This window comes from Oncorhynchus tshawytscha, linkage group LG10 (genome assembly GCF_018296145.1).
Source record: "Oncorhynchus tshawytscha isolate Ot180627B linkage group LG10, Otsh_v2.0, whole genome shotgun sequence".
In the NCBI taxonomy this organism is placed as follows: domain Eukaryota; kingdom Metazoa; phylum Chordata; class Actinopteri; order Salmoniformes; family Salmonidae; genus Oncorhynchus; species Oncorhynchus tshawytscha.
In genome coordinates, this window is record NC_056438.1 from 40524223 (window position 1) to 40542166 (window position 17944).

The window sequence follows — 17944 nt, forward strand, 5'->3', positions numbered from 1 at the left end:
AAACTCAGGTTCCCTTTATCTAATAGTAGGTTTTGGTTGAGTATCTGCTAACATTCAGTATTAAAAAATAGAGAAAATCAAAAAGGGGGCAAATACTTTTTCACTGCACTGTATTTGTAGACTGCTGCACCAAACCGGTAGCCTGGCTGATGCACAGACCACGTGACACAGCGAGAGGAGTTGTGCCCCGATGGTCTGGACACCCTTTCCTTATTAATCCATATTCCACTCTCAAAAAGTGCATGCATTTATTGGAGGGTTGAGACCTCTCGCTGTTTTGATTGGATTTTGTAATCGTTGTAATTGAAGGGGTTGCCGTTTGGGCGCTGTGTGTGACTGCATGTGCAGGGCCCTATAAAATCTTTGTGTTTTCCCAAATTCGGTTTTCCCGGTTTTAGTTTTCCTGGTTTGGGATTTCTTAAACTTTTTTATTTTGTGACCCAAAATTACAACTGGATGAGTCCATAACTGCATAAATCTCAAAAAATAATAATTTGTAATTCCCCTTTAATTGTGCATTTAACAAGAGGAATGTTTGGCTAACGATGTTCCTGTACTGCACATGTGATGGCATAGTTTGCAAAAAAATGCCCACCCGATTGCTACAAATAATCATGATATCATTCTGCCCGGTAGGCCTACTTTGCAGTTAACATTTAATTCAGAAGGTTTTGTTGAAGGCCTTCCTCTCTACCCACAAGATGTTTGTCATTAGCATTGCTAACTGGCTACACAAAGTGAGAGACAAAAGTGAGCACTACACAGACAGGGGAATTAACATGCCATTGGTTCTTCAGAACATTGTAGGAAATGTTAATCCTTCATACATTTTGTTCATGTCTTGAGAGAAAATCATGCAAATCAATACTTTTTCGACTAAGTTTAATACAATTTATTGATCTTCTACTAATGTCAACACATTTTAAAATATTGTTTAATTCCATTTGAACATCTGGACCGTGATTCTGTCCGCGTTCTCCGCATGGTGGATTTAATAGGGCCCTACATGTGGGTTTTTGAGTGAGAACGACACAGAGGAGAACTAACCAGTAAAAGCACTTCATTATCGACTCATCGTGCCGACTAGCATCAAAATGGCCTCCCAGACTCTGAAGCCAGGAGGACCAGGCTACCAAAAAGGAATTGTTTTCAGAAATTGGCTCGTAACGTTGGATCAGACTGAGCAGTGTAGCCAATCGCTACTTTGTAATGTTGGGTTGAATGCAAGAGCGGCAGCGGCATCATCTGATGACACTTGTGGCAGAACAGCAAGTGCTTCATGAAAATTCTTTATATTGGAAGTACAAGAGTAGAGCTATGTATATTCTTTAAAATGACTAAACAACAGTATTTTTTACATGATGCATAACCACAGATCTACACCTCATGCTACAACTACACATGAATATGTCTGTTTTTTTTGTTTGGTTGTAAAACTGATTCACCAGAAGCTCAGATTAGAAAATACAGTAGAATAAGGGAGTGGATGTTGACTGATATTATTAGCTGATATATAGGTAACAGGCCAATATCCATATATTGGTTCGGCTCTAATTTGACCATATTAATGGGCAATTCCACCACTTTTCAACCTCATTCATCATCTTCAGCACCAAACTAGAGTCTTATGTGAAAACAGCGCTGTGATTAATCAGTGATTAAAAAGATACGGTCCTAAAACCTGATTCTCTGTGACATCACAGTTCATCATAACAGAATAGAAATTAGGCTGTAAATGTTGTAAATGTTTATTGTAATTTGAACTATCGCGGGGTTAGGGTGAGGGTTAGACTCGTTTCACGTGACTCGAGTCGTGTGATTATACATGGCTTATTGATACAACTGTTTCCTACTATAGGTAGTTGGCTGCCTAGTGATGACAACATTGTAACTCTCCAATCTGAATAGTTGGCAACGATGTTTCGTTTCCAAGTGCTACTGAATAACCTCAACTGATATGCACCAATTGCTCACGGTACACATCATTACTCTAGTCTATCAATCCAAATCTTTATACTATACATGATGCATATGTTGATCTTGCCTAGGGTAGCAGCAGAACTGCTAGGACTGGGCCTGACTAACACAATAATTTGCCTCTAATTTACTTGCGTTTGTGGCCAACCTTGGCCTGCTCAAAGTGAGCTGCTCTTGTTGGGAAGTCAAAACTTTCGAACTCCTTGGAGCAGCTTGATGCACATCAGCCTCGTTACTTTGTCCTCAAGAAGGATGTGATCTTCCGGCCGTATTTACTGTTTTGGAGAAAGAATCACCTCTCACAGGCACACTAGAAACAAAGATAATGAACACGATTTTCGCCCATTTTGAGTCGGGGTACACTTACTCTAGCTGAAGTCCCTTATGTTTTGCGTGAAAGACACACACACCACACTAATTTCCAAGCAGCTTGGGGGTTTATTACCCTGTGAAGTGTGTTTGCCTTTGAAGTTGGAGCACATCGACTGGTATTTCCATCAATGAATAAAAAGCATTATTTTGGGTAACACTTTACCTGACACCGTGTCATAACCATGTCATAACAGTTGACATAACTTGTCATAACCTGACATTGCCATAACACTGTCACGACCCATATATTTACACTTGTTGTGATAAATATTGCGTTATTTTATGGCTGGTTATGACACCTACATAAGCGTTTCAATATACACATTTATTCAAATTAGTTTTTTCCCTACCAAGAAGTTTCCCTTTGTTTTAAAGTTTCTCATAAATTCATTCTTTAGTTTTTTTTCCCATCATATTTTAAATAACATGTAGATAAAACATTTTATGACACCGTTGTGACTCATTATGACCATACTGTGTCACTTTACTTGGAATAAGAAAATACACTTTATGACACTAACAAAAAGCATTATTACCATCATCATGCCCTTATATCAATCAAAAAGAGGGTGTCTCGTCCTGCTCCTGAAATCTGCTCCTGCATTCAGCCCAGTCATCAGCAACAGAATATTGGGGTAGGTGTGTGCAATTACAATGATAATTTAACATGGTCAATTTAAAGAATAATTATATAACTAAAACATACAGTTGACATGTAGGCTATGGTGTAATGTAATGCCTTGCCTCGTGTGGTAGGTTTTGACACTTATTTAGGTGTCATAACAGCCATAAAATAACGCAATATAGGTCTCAACAGGTCTAAATATATCATGACAGTGTTATGATTATATTATAACAGGTTATAACAAGTTATGTCAGCTGTTATTACTGTGTCGTAAAGTGTTATGACGTTGGGTGTCAAGTATTACTTGTATTATTATTTTGCAAATGTATATTTGTCTTTTTATTTATTTTTATCTGAACTTACCGTCTAAAGGAAACCCTTGAGGGAGGATATTTTTTGGCTCCCCACGTCACCGCGAATCTCAGTGTTTGAAAATCATTGTTTTTAAAATGGTTTAACTTTTGATGGTGTCATTGGGTAGAACCTTTTAACTTTAGAAATGTTAATACCAAACTTGAAATGCGCTATTTTCACATACACCGAGTGTACAAAACATTAGGACCACCTTCCTAATATTTAGTTGCATACCCTTTTGCCCTCAGCAGAGCCTCAATTCGTCGGGGTATGGACTCCACAAGGTTTCAAGCGTTCCACAGGGATGCTAGCCCACGTTGATGCCGATGCTTCCCACAGTTGTGTCAAGTTGGCTGGATGTCCTTTGAGTGGTGGACCATTCCTGCTACACACAGGGAACTGTTGAGCATGAAAAACCTAGCAGCGTTGCAGTTCTTGACACACAAACTGGTGCGCCTGGCGCCTACTACCATATTTTGTCTTGCCCATTCACCCTCTGAATGGCACACATACATAGTCCAAGGCTTAAAAATCCTTTAACCTGTCTCCTCCCCTTCATCTACACGGATCGAATTGGATTTAACAAGTGACATCAATAAGCTTAGTGACATCATAGCTTTCATCTGATCATTCTCTCAATAACAGTTGCTCATAATGTTTTGTACACTCTGTGTATGTAGACACTGGTATTGTGCTGGAGATAATGTAAATTTGGTTGAAAAGCGGTGGAATTCCCCTTTTAAGTTGTTGGTGCAGTGTGTTACAGTCATCAATATTTTTGCAACTATCCTGCACTGCAATATAATTGTAAGCAATCTCTTGTAATTAGGAGTAAGTTTTTAACCATGAGTATTGATGGTAGTTGCAGCTACCATACCTCTTAAAACCTTTCTAGGGTAGGCGTTCCGCTAGCGGAACCCCTTGACAACATTCCGCTGAAAAGGCAGGGCATGAATTTCTAAAATATTTTTTTGAAATATGTAACTTTCACACAATAAGAAGTCCAATACAGCAAATGAAAGAAACTTCCTGTTAATCTACCCATCGTGTCCAATTTCAAAAATGCTTTACAGCGAAAGCACAACATATGATTATGTTAGGTCATAGCCAAGTCAAAAAAAACACAGCCATTTTTCCAGCCAAAGATAGGAGTCACAAAAAGCAGAAATATAGATAAAATGAATCACTAACCCTTGATGATCTTCATCACATGACACTCATAGGACATCATGTTACACAATACATGTATGTTTTGTTCGATAATGTGCATATTTATATCCAAAAATCTGTTTACATTGGCGCGTTACGTGCAGTAATGTTTTGCTTCCAAAACATCCAGTGATTTTGCAGAAATACTCAAACATTGATAAAAGATACAAGTGTTATTCACAGAATTAAAGATGGACTTCTCTTTAATGCAACCGCTGTGTCAGATTTTAAAAAACCTTTACGGAAAAAGCATAATCTGAGAACGGTGCTGAGAGCCCAATCCAGCCAGAGAACTATCCGCCATGTTAGAGTCAACAGAAGTTAGAAATAACACTATAAATATTCACTTACCTTTGATATTCATCAGAAGGCACTCCTAGGAATCCCAGTTCGACAATAAATTACTGATTTGTTCCATAAAGTCCATCATTAATGTCCAAATAGCCACTTGTTGTTAGCGTGTTCAGCCCAGTAATCCATCTTCATGATGCGCGAGCTGTTCGTCCAGACAAACTCGAAAAGTTCCATTACAGGTCATAGAAACAAGTCAAACGATGTATGGAATCAATCTTTAGGATGTTTTTAACATAAATCATCAATACGGTTCCAACCGGAGAATTTCATTGTCTGAAGTAAAGCACTGGAACGAGACCTATAACTCTGTCGAGAGCGCGCGTCACGAGCCTGAGACACTCTGCCGGGAGCGCGCGTCACGAGCCTGAGACACTCTGCCAGACCCATGACTCATTCAGCTCCCATTCCCCCCTCCTTCATAGCAGAAGCCTGAAACAAGTTTCTAAAGGCGGTTGACATCTAGTGGAAGCCTTAGGAAGTGCAACTTGACCCCATAGACACTGTGTATTCGGTAGGCCAAGCTTTGAAAAACTACAAACCTCATATTTCCCACTTTCCCATCACTTTTCGGCTGCCATATGAGTGCTGTTATACTCACAGACATCATTCAAACAGTTTTAGAAACTTGTTTTCTGTCCAATACTAATACTATGCATATATTATCATCTGGGACAGGCTAGAAGGCAGTTCACTTTGGGCACGCTATTCATCCAAAAGTAAAATGCTGCCCCCTATCCCAAAAAGGTTAAAATAAATAAACCCTAACAAATGTATTTTAGTCCTAGCTGAAGTTTCTTCAGAGCGTATAGCCATTGTTTCCCAAACAGGTAAATCCCCTTTGCAAAGACCAGTCTCCCTGCTTCAGGTTGAAGCCTGACTTTTTTGTTGTTCCCCTGACCCTCAGGGTTTTGCGTTTGTGGAGTATGAGGTGCCTGAGGCAGCCCAGCTATCCCTTGAGCAGATGAACTCCGTTATGCTGGGAGGGAGAAACATTAAGGTGAGCTCTGCTGTCAATTTTTAAAGAGTAACTAGATTTTTTTGCTCAATGCCATGACTACACTATTTTAACGCATCACACTTTAAGGTGGGACGACCGAGCAACATCGGACAGGCCCAGCCGATCATTGACCAGCTGGCAGAAGAGGCACGCGCCTTCAACCGAATCTACGTGGCGTCTGTGCACCCCGACCTCTCGGACGAGGACATCAAGAGTGTTTTTGAGGCGTTCGGCCGGATCAAGTCATGCACTCTAGCGAGAGACCCCACTACAGGGAAACACAAGAGCTACGGCTTTATTGGTGAGGAAAACATCTCCAGACTGCGACGTTAAATTGGTGGCAAACTAACCCCCTTGAAACAAATAAAATATTGCAGTTAAATCAACAAAGATATATATTTTTTTGGTTTAGTATTATTTCAGTGCGTTTGGAAAGTATTCAGGTCCTCTGATCTTTTCCACATTTTGTTACGTTACAGCTTTATTCTGAAGTGGATTAAATAGTTTTTTCCGCTCATCAATCTACACACAATTCCCCATAATGATAAAGCAAAAACAGGTTTTTAGAACATTTTTGTAAATGTATTTTTTTTTTAATTATAATAATTTGATAAAACATTTACATAAGTATTCAGACCCTTTCTTTACTCAGTACTTTGAAGTACCACTGGCAGCGATTACAGCCTTAAGTCTTCTTGGGTATGACGCTACAAGCTTTGGCACACCTGTATTTGGGGAGTTTCACCCATTCTTCTCTGCAGATCCTCTCAAGTTCTGTCAGGTTGGATGGGGAGCATTACTGCACAGCTATTTTCAGGTCTCTCCAGAGATGTTTGATCGGGTTCAAGTCCGGGCTCTGGCAGGGCCACCCAAGGACATTGAGAGACTTATCCCGAAGCCACTCGTGCATTGTCCTGGCTGTGTGCTTAGGGTCATTGTCCTGTTGGAAGGTTAACCTTTGCCCCAGTCTGAGGTTCTGAGCACCCTGGAGCAGGTTTTCATCAAGGATCTCTCAAATTAAATCCAAATCAAATGTTATTGGTCACATACACATGGTTAGCAGATGGTAATAGCGAAATGCTTGAGCTTCTAGTTCCGACAGTGCAATAATATCTAACAAGTAATCTAACAATTCCACAACAAATACATTATACCCACAAATGTATTGTGATGGTATTAGGATATGTACATATAAATAGATGGATGAGCGATGGCCGAGCAGCATAGGCAAGATGCTATAAAATACACTATATACATTTGAGATGAGTAATGTAAGATATGTAGACATTATTAAAGTGGCATTATTTAAAGTGGCCAATGATTTGAGTCTATGTAGGCAGCAGCCTCTCTGTGTTATAGTGATGGCTGTATGGCCTTGAGATTGAAGCTGTTCTTCAGTCTCTCGGTCCCAGCTTTGATGCACCTGTACTGACCTCGCATTCTGGATGATAGCGGGGTGAACAGGCAGTGGCTCGGGTGGTTGTTGTCCTTTATGATCTTTTTGGCATTCCTGTGACATCGGGTGCCTTTTGGAGTCTAGGAGTGTAGGTAGTTTGCACCCGGTGATGCGTTGTACAGACCGCACCACCCTCTGGAGAGCTTTGCGGTTGATGGGCGGTGGCAGTTGCCGTACCAGGCGGTGATTGAGCCTGTCAGGATGCTCTCAATTGAGCGTCTGTAAAAGTTTGTGAAGGTTTTTGGTGACAGGCCAAATTTCTTCAGCCTCCTGAGGTTGAAGAGGCGCTGTTGCGCATTCTTCACGACTCTGTCTGTGTGTGGATCATTCCAGTTTGTCTGTGATGTGTACGCCAAGGAACTTAAAACTTTCCACCTTCTCCACTACTGTCCCGTCGATGTGGATAGGGGGGTGCTACCTTTGCTGTTTCCTGATGTCCACAATCATCTCCTTTGTTTTGTTGACGTGGAGTGAGAGCTTGTTTTCCTGACACCACACTCCGAGGGCCCTCACCTCCTCCGTCTCATCGATGTTGGTAATCAAGCCCACTACTGTTGTGTCGTCTGCAAACTTGATGATTGAGTTGGAGGCGTGCATGGCCACGTAGTCATGGGTGAACAGAGAGTACAGGAGGGGGCTGAGCAAACACCCTTGTGAGGACCCAGCGTTGAGGGTCAGTGAAGTGGAGGTGTTATTTCCTACCTACACCACCTGGGGGCGGCCTGACAGAAAGACCAGGATGCAAGACGTCGGTGTACGTAATGTTGCTGGTTTTCTTTTTGCAGTGTGTAATTGCCTGTAGACCCTGCCACATACGTCTCGTGTCTGAGCCGTTGAATTGCGACTCTACTTTGTCCCTTTACAGGGATTTCACTTGTTTGATTGCCTTGCCGAGGGAATAACTACAGTGGTTTCTCCTTTAAAAAGTTGCAAGTTTACCCCGCAGGACTTAGTGGTACCCAGCGTCCCGGCTTCATTGCTCCAGACCACCACAAGGGGGAGTTAGAGCACTCATTATGCATTTGGGTCCCAAGGTTTTTATATTGCCATCATATCGAGTGGTTCCAATGACGAATTTGACGCGGGCCACCCGTTCCTGGTGACTTCAGCAAAGATGGCTGACAAAACATTACGGGGGAAGCAGATGTAAGTAGTTATAATGAGTCAAGCAAAACATTCACAATTGAGAGGAATATGTTAGTTAATGTAGAGACAAACAATTGTGCATATTTTTTTGTCAAAAAGTTCATTTACGAAAATCGCTATTTAGCACAAAAAAAATTGGCCATATCCAATACTAGGTGTATCAAACTCATTCATTATACACTTCAACAGTGTTTACCACTCCTGCTCCTGGGACATCAATGATTACACATTGTAACTATTTAAGTAAAGGCTGATTTGTAATTCATATATACAGAATAAAAAACAGTACATCCTGCCAGCACACCCACAAGCGTGCTGAATGACGCGTGGAAGAGGGTGGGGAATGAGATGGGAGTAACAATCCAGGCTATTTGTCTTAGACCAGCGTAATAATATAATGAAACAAGCAGGGAGCAGGTTTCGAACCCTCAACAATCTAGCCAGAAGTCCAGTACGCTATAGACTTGTGCCCAAATATATTAATTGGGATGGGTCTGATTGTGGTTAAAACACTTTATCAATTGGAATCTTTAACATGTGGAAAGGGGAAAAGTATTACTATTTGTTTTTCACATGAGTAGCAGGATGGGCTATTAGCTGAACAATAGACTAGTCAACCTTTTTACTAAATAATTGTCTAATAGCCGAACTAGGTGTGAACCCTCCCAACTTGAGCTACAGTGGGGCAAAAAAGTATTTAGTCAGCCACCAATTGTACAAGTTCTCCCACTTAAAAATATGAGAGAGGCCTGTAATTTCCATCATAGGTACACTTCAACTATGACAGACAAAATGAGAAAAGAAAATCCAGAAAATCACATTGTAGGATTTTTAATGAATTTATTTGCAAATTATGGTGGAACATAAGTATTTGGTCAATAACAAAAGTTTCTCAATACTTTGTTATATACCCTTTGTTGGCAATGACAGAGGTCAAACGTTTTCTGTAAGTCTTCACACACTGTTGCTGGTATTTTGGCCCATTCCTCTATGCAGATCTCCTCTAGAGCAGTGATGTTTTGGGGCTGTTGCTGGGCAACACAAACTTTCAACTCCCTCCAAAGATTTTCTATGGGGTTGAGATCTGGAGACTGGCCACTCAAGGACCTTGAAATGCTTCTTACAAAGCCACTCCTTGGTTGCCCGGGCGGTGTGTTTGGGATCATTGTCATGCTGAAAGACACAGCCACGTTTCATCTTCAATGCCCTTGCTGATGGAAGGAGGTTTTCACTCAAAATCTCACGATACATGGCCCCATTCATTCTTTCCTTTACACGGATCAGTCGTCCTGGTCCCTTTGCAGAAAAACAGCCCCAAGGCATGATGTTTCCACCCCCATGCTTCACAGTAGGTATGGTGTTCTTTGGATGCAACTCAGCATTCTTTGTCCTCCAAACACGACGAGTTGAGTTTTTACCAAAGAGTTCTATTTTGGTTTCATCTGACCATATGACATTCTCCCAATCTTCTTCTGGATCATCCAAATGCTCTCTAGCAAACTTCAGACGGGCCTGGACATGTACTGGCTTAAGCAGGGGGACACGTCTGGTACTGCAGGATTTGAGTCCCTGGCGGCGTAGTGTGTTACTGATGGTAGGCTTTGTTACTTGGTCCCAGCTCTCTGCAGGTCATTCACTAGATCACCCCGTGTGGTTCTGGGATTTTTGCTCACCGTTCTTGTGATCATTTTGACCCCACGGGGTGAATCGAGGGAGATTATCAGTGGTCTTGTATGTCTTCCATTTCCTAATAATTGCTCCCACAGTAGATTTCTTCAAACCAAGCTGCTTACCTATTGCAGATTCAGTCTTCCCAGCCTGGTGCAGGTCTACAATTTTGTTTCTGGTGTCCTTTGACAGCTCTTTGGTCTTGGCCATAATGGAGTTTGGAGTGTGACTGTTTGAGGTTGTGGACAGGTGTCTTTTATACTGATAACAAGTTCAAACAGGTGCCATTAATACAGGTAATGAGTGGAGGACAGAGGAGCCTCTTAAAGAAGAAGTTATAGGTCTGTGAGAGCCAGAAATCTTGCTTGTTTGTAGGTGACCAAATACTTATTTTCCACCATCATTTGCAAATAAATTAATAATAAATCCTACAATGTGATTTTCTGGATTTTTTTTCCAATTTTTTTCTGTCGTAGTTGAAGTGTACCTATGATGAAAATTACAGGCCTCATCTTTTTAAGTGGGAGAACTTGCACAATTGGTGGCTGACTAAATAACTAAAATAACACATCCTAGATCTGAATGAATGAAATATTCTTATAAAATACTTTTTTCTTTACATAGTTCAATGTGCTGACAACAAAATTACACAAAAATGATCAATGGAAATCAAATTTATCAACCCATGGAGGTCTGGATTTGGAGTCACTCAAAATTAAAGTGGAAAACCACACTATAGGCTGATCCAACTTTGATGTAATGTCCTTATAACAAGTCAAAATGAGGCTCAGTAGTGTGCCTGTATGACCTCCCTACAACGCCTGGGCATGCTCCTGATGAGGTGGCGGATGGTCTCCTGAGGGATCTCCTCCCAGACCTGGACTAAAGCATCCGCCAACTCCTGGACAGTCTGTGGTGGATGGAGCGAGACATGATATCCCAGATGTGCTCAATTGGATTCAGGTCTGGGGAACGGGCGGTCAGTCCATAGCATCAATGCCTTCCTCTTGCAGGAACTGCTGACACACTCCAGCCACATGAGGTCTAGCATTGTCTTGCATTAGGAGGAACCCAGGGCCAACTGCACCAGCATATGGTCTCACAAGGGGTCTGAGGATCTCATCTCGGTACCTAATGGCAGTCAGGCTACCTCTGGCGAGCACATGGAGGGCTGTGCGGCCCCCAAAGAAATGCCACCCCACACCATGACTGACCCACTGCCAAACCGGTCATGCTGGAGGATGTTGCAGGCAGCAGAACGTTCTCCACGGCGTCTCCAGACTGTCACGTCTGTCACGTGCTCAGTGTGAACCTGCTTTCATCTGTGAAGAGCACAGGGCGCCAGTGGCGAATTTGCCAATCTTGGTGTTCTCTGGCAAATGCCAAACCTCCTGCACGGTGTTGGGCTGTAAGCACAACCCCCACCTGTGGACGTCGGGCCCTCATACCACCCTCATGGAGTCTGTTTCTGACCGTTTGAGCAGACACATGCACATTTGTGGCCTGCTGGAGGTCATTTTGCAGGGCTCTGGCAGCGCTCCTCCTGCTCTTCCTTGCACAAAGGTGGAGGTAGCGGTCCTGCTGCTGGGTTGTTGCCCTCCTACGGCCTCCTCCACGTCTCCTGATGTACTGGCCTGTCTCCTGATAGCGCCTCCATGCTCTGGACACTACGCTGACAGACACGGCAAACCTTCTTGCCACAGCTCGCATTGATGTCCCATCCTGGATGAGCTGCACTACCTGAGCCACTTGTGTGGGTTGTAGACTCCGTCTCATGCTACCACTAGCGTGAAAGCACTGCCAGCATTCAAAAGTGACCAAAACATCAGCCAGGAAACAGGAACTGAGAAGTGGTCTGTGGTCACCACCTGCAGAACCACTCCTTTTTTGGGGGTGTCTTGCTAATTGCCTATAATTTCCACCTGTTGTCTATTCCATTTGCACAACAGCATGTGAAATGTATTGTCAATCAGTGTTGCTTCCTAAGTGGACAGTTTGATTTCAGAGAAGTGTGATTGATTTGGAGTTACATTGTGTTGTTTAAGTGTTCCTTTATTTTTTTGAGCAGTGTGTATATATATATATATATATATTGTGTGTGTATGTATGTGTAAATAAATAGCTCTGGAACTCCACCTCTGACAGGCAGAGTCAACATACGTGGCGGGTTCGTCAGGTCTTCGGTTCACACTGACATTTCCATTACTCTTCTGACAACAGAACTTGACCAACTGCTCACCAGGCACAGCATGGGCCGCTCGGACCGTTATGCTGCACTGCTATTAGAAGGATGTGTAACCGAAGAGAGTGGGCACAGAATGCATAGCCTTCCAGCTGTGGCTGTCTATTGCAGCACCGTTTTCGCTGCTCTGTGACAAGCATGGAGAAACAAAAATGTTCAAATATTCCATGATATTCTTAAGATATTTGTTGACTGAATATAAGCATGTGATGTCTGCTAAATAATCAAGTTAGGTTTCTCCAGAAATAATTTTAAATAACTTTATTTACAAATTAGTGAGAATGTCTCACACCATGTTCAAGAATAGCCTTTTTCTCGCTCACTCTACGTTAAATGAAAACTAAATCTCCAAAATACTGTTACTTTTTAAACAAAGCAATTTATTATTAATTCATTTAGAATTATATTAAAGCCCCTTAGATATTCTCACAAATCCTAGCGGAAAATGCTCCTTAGATATTAATTTAGAGGCCTCCAATCCTCAATGTAATTATTGGTGGAGAGCCACGTCATTGAAAAAAAATATTTTCGATATACTGTAGGCCTACTATAGGCGAAATGAGTCTTACTAGTGTTGAGTAAAAATGGTGTAAGTCTTATTTATTTAAAGAGCATATAAAAGTTAGAAGCAAAAGCCTACAACTATTTCAGCACTGTTTCGTGCTACTCTTAGACAAGCATGGGGACTGGTCTTGATAAATCAGTGAGATTTTTATTTTCACTTAATCTCCATTTGAGTATCGGTTAGACAAGAATTAGAAAATTAGGGTGCAGAAATGTTATGCTCTTAGTGTAACCTTTATTTAACTAGGCAAATCGGTTAAGAACAAATTCTAATTTACAAGGACAGCCTACTCCTTCCTCGTAAATAGCCCAGTATTGTACTGCCGACCGTCATTTTCCGTTCCAGCAAGTACCTTGTCAAAAGTTTGGACACACCTACTCATTCCAGGATTTTATATAATAAAATAATGTTAAAAAATCCACTTTCAAAATGCAAATGTTGATTTAGATATAGATCCATAACATACTATGGGAATAAATATCACTGATTTACAGAAATATTGGAACAAAGTTTTTTAATGAAGGCAAACAATTTAGAATCTTCGAATCCTGTAGCCTACTCCCGACCGTCACATTGTACAGCGCCATAGGGTTTCGTTTTTCATTTTTCAATGAATAGAAACACCATAATATTAATCAAATTAATAAAGCCAAATTTCTTAAAATCAAATCCCATATACTATGTTATTACAAAAAAGTTTTAAATTCTCTGGTAATGCCAAAACGGAATACTATCAAATGCTTCTCAAAGATGCCCTCTGGTGGTCAAACTAGCAATAACAGAAAAAAATGGCTCTGAATTAAATGACGTGCCACAGAATGCTGCAGCAGCCCGCAAGGTGTGCCGCAGTATGACGCAACTTTTAAAGGAGGAACCACTGTACACTGTTTATATTTGACCATATTCCCCGACATCTTTCCATGGTTGATTGCGGTGGTTCGCACTTTCAGTTTTCCCCGAATGCCGCCATCTATCCATGGTGTCTGGTTAGTGTAGGTTTTAGTAGTCACAGTGGGTACAGCATCTCCAATGCACTTCCTTATAAAGTCACTCACCGAGTCAGCATAAAAATCAATGTTATTCTCTGAGGCTTCCCAGAACATTTCCCAGTCCGCGTGATCGAAACAATCTTGAAGAGTGGATTCCATTTGGTCAGACCAGCGTTGAATGGTTCTAGTCACAGGTAAATCCTGTTTGAGCTTCTGCCTATACGACGGTAGGAGCAAGATGGAGTCATGGTCGGATTTGCCGAAGGGAGGGCGGGGTAGGGCCTTGTATGTATCGTGGAAGTTAGAGTAGCAGTGTTCCAGTGTATTGCCTGCGGTCCTACAGTCAATGTGCTATAGTCAATGTGCTGGTAGAATTTAGGTAGCCTTGTTCTGAAATTAGCATTGTTAAAATCCCCAGCTACAATAAATGCAGCCTCAGGATATTTGGTTTCTAGTTTGCATAGAGTCCAGTGAAGTTCCTTGAGGGCCGTCGCGGTATCTGCTGGGGGGGATATACACAGATGTGACTGTAATCAAAGAGAATTCTCTTGGGAGATAATGTGGTCGGCATTTGATTTTAAGTAATTCTAGGTCAGGTGAACAAAAGGACTTGAGTTCCTGTATGTTGTTATGATTACACCATGAGTTATTAATCATGAATCACACACCCCCGCCCTTCTTACCAGAGAGATGTTTCTTTCTTTCGCCGCTACACATGAAGAAACCTGGGTGGCTGTAATGACTCCTACAACATATCCCGAGAGAGCCATGTTTCCGTGAAACAGAGAATGTTACAATCTCTGATGTCTCTCTGGAAGGCAACCCTTGCCCTAATTTCATCCACCTTGTTGTCTAGAGAATAGACATTGGCGAGTAATATGTTCGGAAGCGGTGGGTGGTGTGTATGCCTTCGAAGCCTGACCAGGAGGCCGCTCCGTCTACCTCTCCTGCGGCGACGTTGTTTTGGGTTGGCCTCTGGGATTAGATCCAATGTCCTGGGTGGTGGTCCGAACAAAGGGTCCGCTTCGGAAAAGTCATGTTCCTGGTCGTAAAATGTGTAAGTTGACGTTGCTCTTATATCCAATAGTTATTCCCGTCTGTATGTAATAACACTTAAAACAATGTAAGAAGTAATACATAAAAAAAATATACTGCATAGTTTCCAAAGGACTCTCTGTCGGCGCCATCTTGCGTGAAGCAGATCTCTCTGTACTGTGCTCCGTTTATCTTTCCTGACTAATCTCCTGGTCTCCGATGCAAAAAAAACATCCCCACAGCATGATGTTGCCACCACCATGCTCCACCGTAGTGCCAGTTTCCTCAGAGACGTGACTCTTGGCTTTCAGGGCAAAGAGTTCAATCTTGTTTCTCATGTTCTGATAGTCCTTTGGGTGCCTTTTGGCAAAGTCCAAGTGGGCTGTCATTTTGCTTTTTAATGAGGAGTGGCTCTCTGGAGCTCTGTCAGAGTGACCATCGCGTTCTTGGTTACCTCCCTGTCCAAGGCCCATCTCCCCCATTTGCTCAGTTTGGCTGGGCGGCCAGTTCTAGGAAAAGTCTTGGGGGTTCCACACTTATTCCATTTAAGAAGGATGGAGGCTACTGTGTTCTTGGGGACTTTCAATGCTGCTTCCATACATTTGTTGGTACCCTTCCCCAGATCTGTGTCTCAACACAATCCTGTCTCGGCGCTCTACGGACAATTCCTTCGACTTCATGGGTTGGTTTTTGCTCTGACATCCACTGTCAACTGTGGGACCTTATATAGGCACGTGTGTGCCTTTCCAAATCATGTCCAATCAATTGAATATACCACTGGTGCACTCCAATGAAGTTGTAGAAACATCTCAACGATGATTAATGGAAACAGAATCCACCTGAGCTCAATTTTGAGTCCCATCAAAGGGTCTGAATACTTACAGTATCAGTCAAAAGTTTGGACCCACCTACTCATTCAAGGGTTTTTCTTTATTTCGACTATTGTCTACATTGTAGAATAACAGTGAAGACATTGAAACTTTGAAATAACACATATGGATACATGTAGTCACCAGTGAAGTGTTAAACAAATCAAAATATATTTTAGATTCTTCAAAGTAGCCACACTTTGCCTTGATGACAGCATTGCACACTCTTGGTATTCTTTCAAGCAGCTTTATGAGGTAGTCACCTGAAATGTATTTCAATTAACAGGTGTGCCTTGTTATGAGTTAATTTGTGGAATTTATTTCCTTAAAGCGTTTGAGCCAATAATTTGTGTTGTGGCAAGGTAGGGTGGGATACAGAAGTTGGTCTTTTACCAAATAGGTCTAAGTCCATATTTTGACAAGAACAGCTCAAATAAGCAAAGACAAACAACAGTCCATCATCACTTTAAGACAAGAAGGTCAGTCAATCTGGAAAATATCAAGAATTTTGAAAGTTCCTTCAAATGCAGTCGCAAAAACCATCAAGCGTTATGATGAAACTGGCTCTCATGAGGACCGCTACAGGATAGGAAGACCCAGAGTTACCTCTACTGCAGAGGATAAGTTCATTAGAGTTACTAGCCGCAGAAATTGCTTCACAGAGTTCAAGTAACAGACACATTTCAACATCGACTGTTCAGAGGAGACCGTATGAATAAGGCCTTCGTGGTTGAAATCCTGCAAAGAAACCACTACTAAAGTACACCATTAAGGCAAGGAGACCGGTGGAAATCTGTCCTTTGGTCTGATGAGTCCAAATTTGTGATTTCTGGTTCCAACTGCCGTGTCTTTGTGAGATGCAGAGTAGGTGAATGGATGATCTCTGCATGTGTGGTTCCCACCGTGACGCATGGAGGAGGAGGTGTGATGGTATGGGGGTGCTTTGCTGGTGACATTGTCTGTGATTTATTTTGAATTCAGTGACACTTAACCAGCATGGCTACCACAGCATTCTGCAGCGATATGCCATCCCATCTGGTTTGGGTTTAGTGGGACTATCAATTATTTTTCAACAAGAAAATGACCCAACACACCTTCAGGCTGTGTAAGGGCTATTTGACCAAGAAGGAGAGTGCTGCATCAGATGACCTGGCCTCCACAATTGAGATGGTTTGGGATGAGTCGGACCACAGAGTGAAGGAAAAGCAGCCAACAAGTGCTCCGCATATGTGGGAACTCCTTCAAGACTGTTGGAAAAGCATTCCAGGTGAAGCCAGTTGAGAGAATGCCAAGAGTGTGCAAAGCTGTCATCATGGCAATGGGTGGCAACTTTGATGAATCTACAATGTAGACCTCAGTAAAAATAAAGAAAAACTCTTGAATAAGTAGGTGTGTCCAAACTTTTTGATTGTTACTGTAAGTAAATACATTTATTGCGAATTTTTTATTCAGAATAAATTTGCAAGATTTTCTATAAACTTGTATTGTCATTATGGAAACTTGCTTTGTCATTATGGGGTATTGTGCGAAGATTGATAAGGGAAAACATACAATTTAATCCATATTAGAATAAGTCTGTAATGGAACAAATTGTGGGCAAAGTCACTGAGTCTGAATACTTTCCGAATGGCCTGTACATGGCAGCTACAAGTTCAGTTGTGTATACAACAGAAAATTCTAGAAAACCAATATAAATCAATAAATGTGATACAGGTTTATTAAGAAATTTAAGTCATCAGGCAGTTGTTGAAGTATTTTGGATGGTTTTAGTGGAGAATGTATCGATGGTCTGGAGGAGGGGAGCATCTCGATCCCAGCCAAGGGGAATAGCTGGTCAGTGTAACGTGAACAAGTATTATTACTAAAAGAAGCTTTCATATCAAACCCGACGTCCCGAGTCATTACTTTGAAGACAGTTAATCTAAAATTTGGTGCCGAAACCCGGGAGATGAGCTGCGACGAAGAAGTGGCTGAAATGGCTGAGGAGGAACGTCGGCATGAGCGGGGTACCATTCAAAAGCGGGGTACCATTCGAGGCGCAACAACACGGATTTTGAATCAGATTGACGTGGAAATATCCAAGTCA

The 17944-nt window shown here is 41.8% G+C and overlaps 1 protein-coding gene across 2 annotated transcripts in view; it reads left to right on the top strand.

The window, feature by feature from the left end:
- puf60a (poly-U binding splicing factor a) overlaps positions 1-17944 on the top strand; it is an 82767-nt gene that overhangs the window by 31370 nt on the left and 33453 nt on the right. For both annotated transcript variants that reach the window (XM_024403974.2, XM_024403975.2), the window contains exons 6-7: positions 5796-5888; positions 5976-6189. In XM_024403974.2, coding sequence (XP_024259742.1) covers positions 5796-5888; positions 5976-6189 — 307 coding nt within the window. The remainder of the gene's footprint in view (positions 1-5795; positions 5889-5975; positions 6190-17944) is intronic.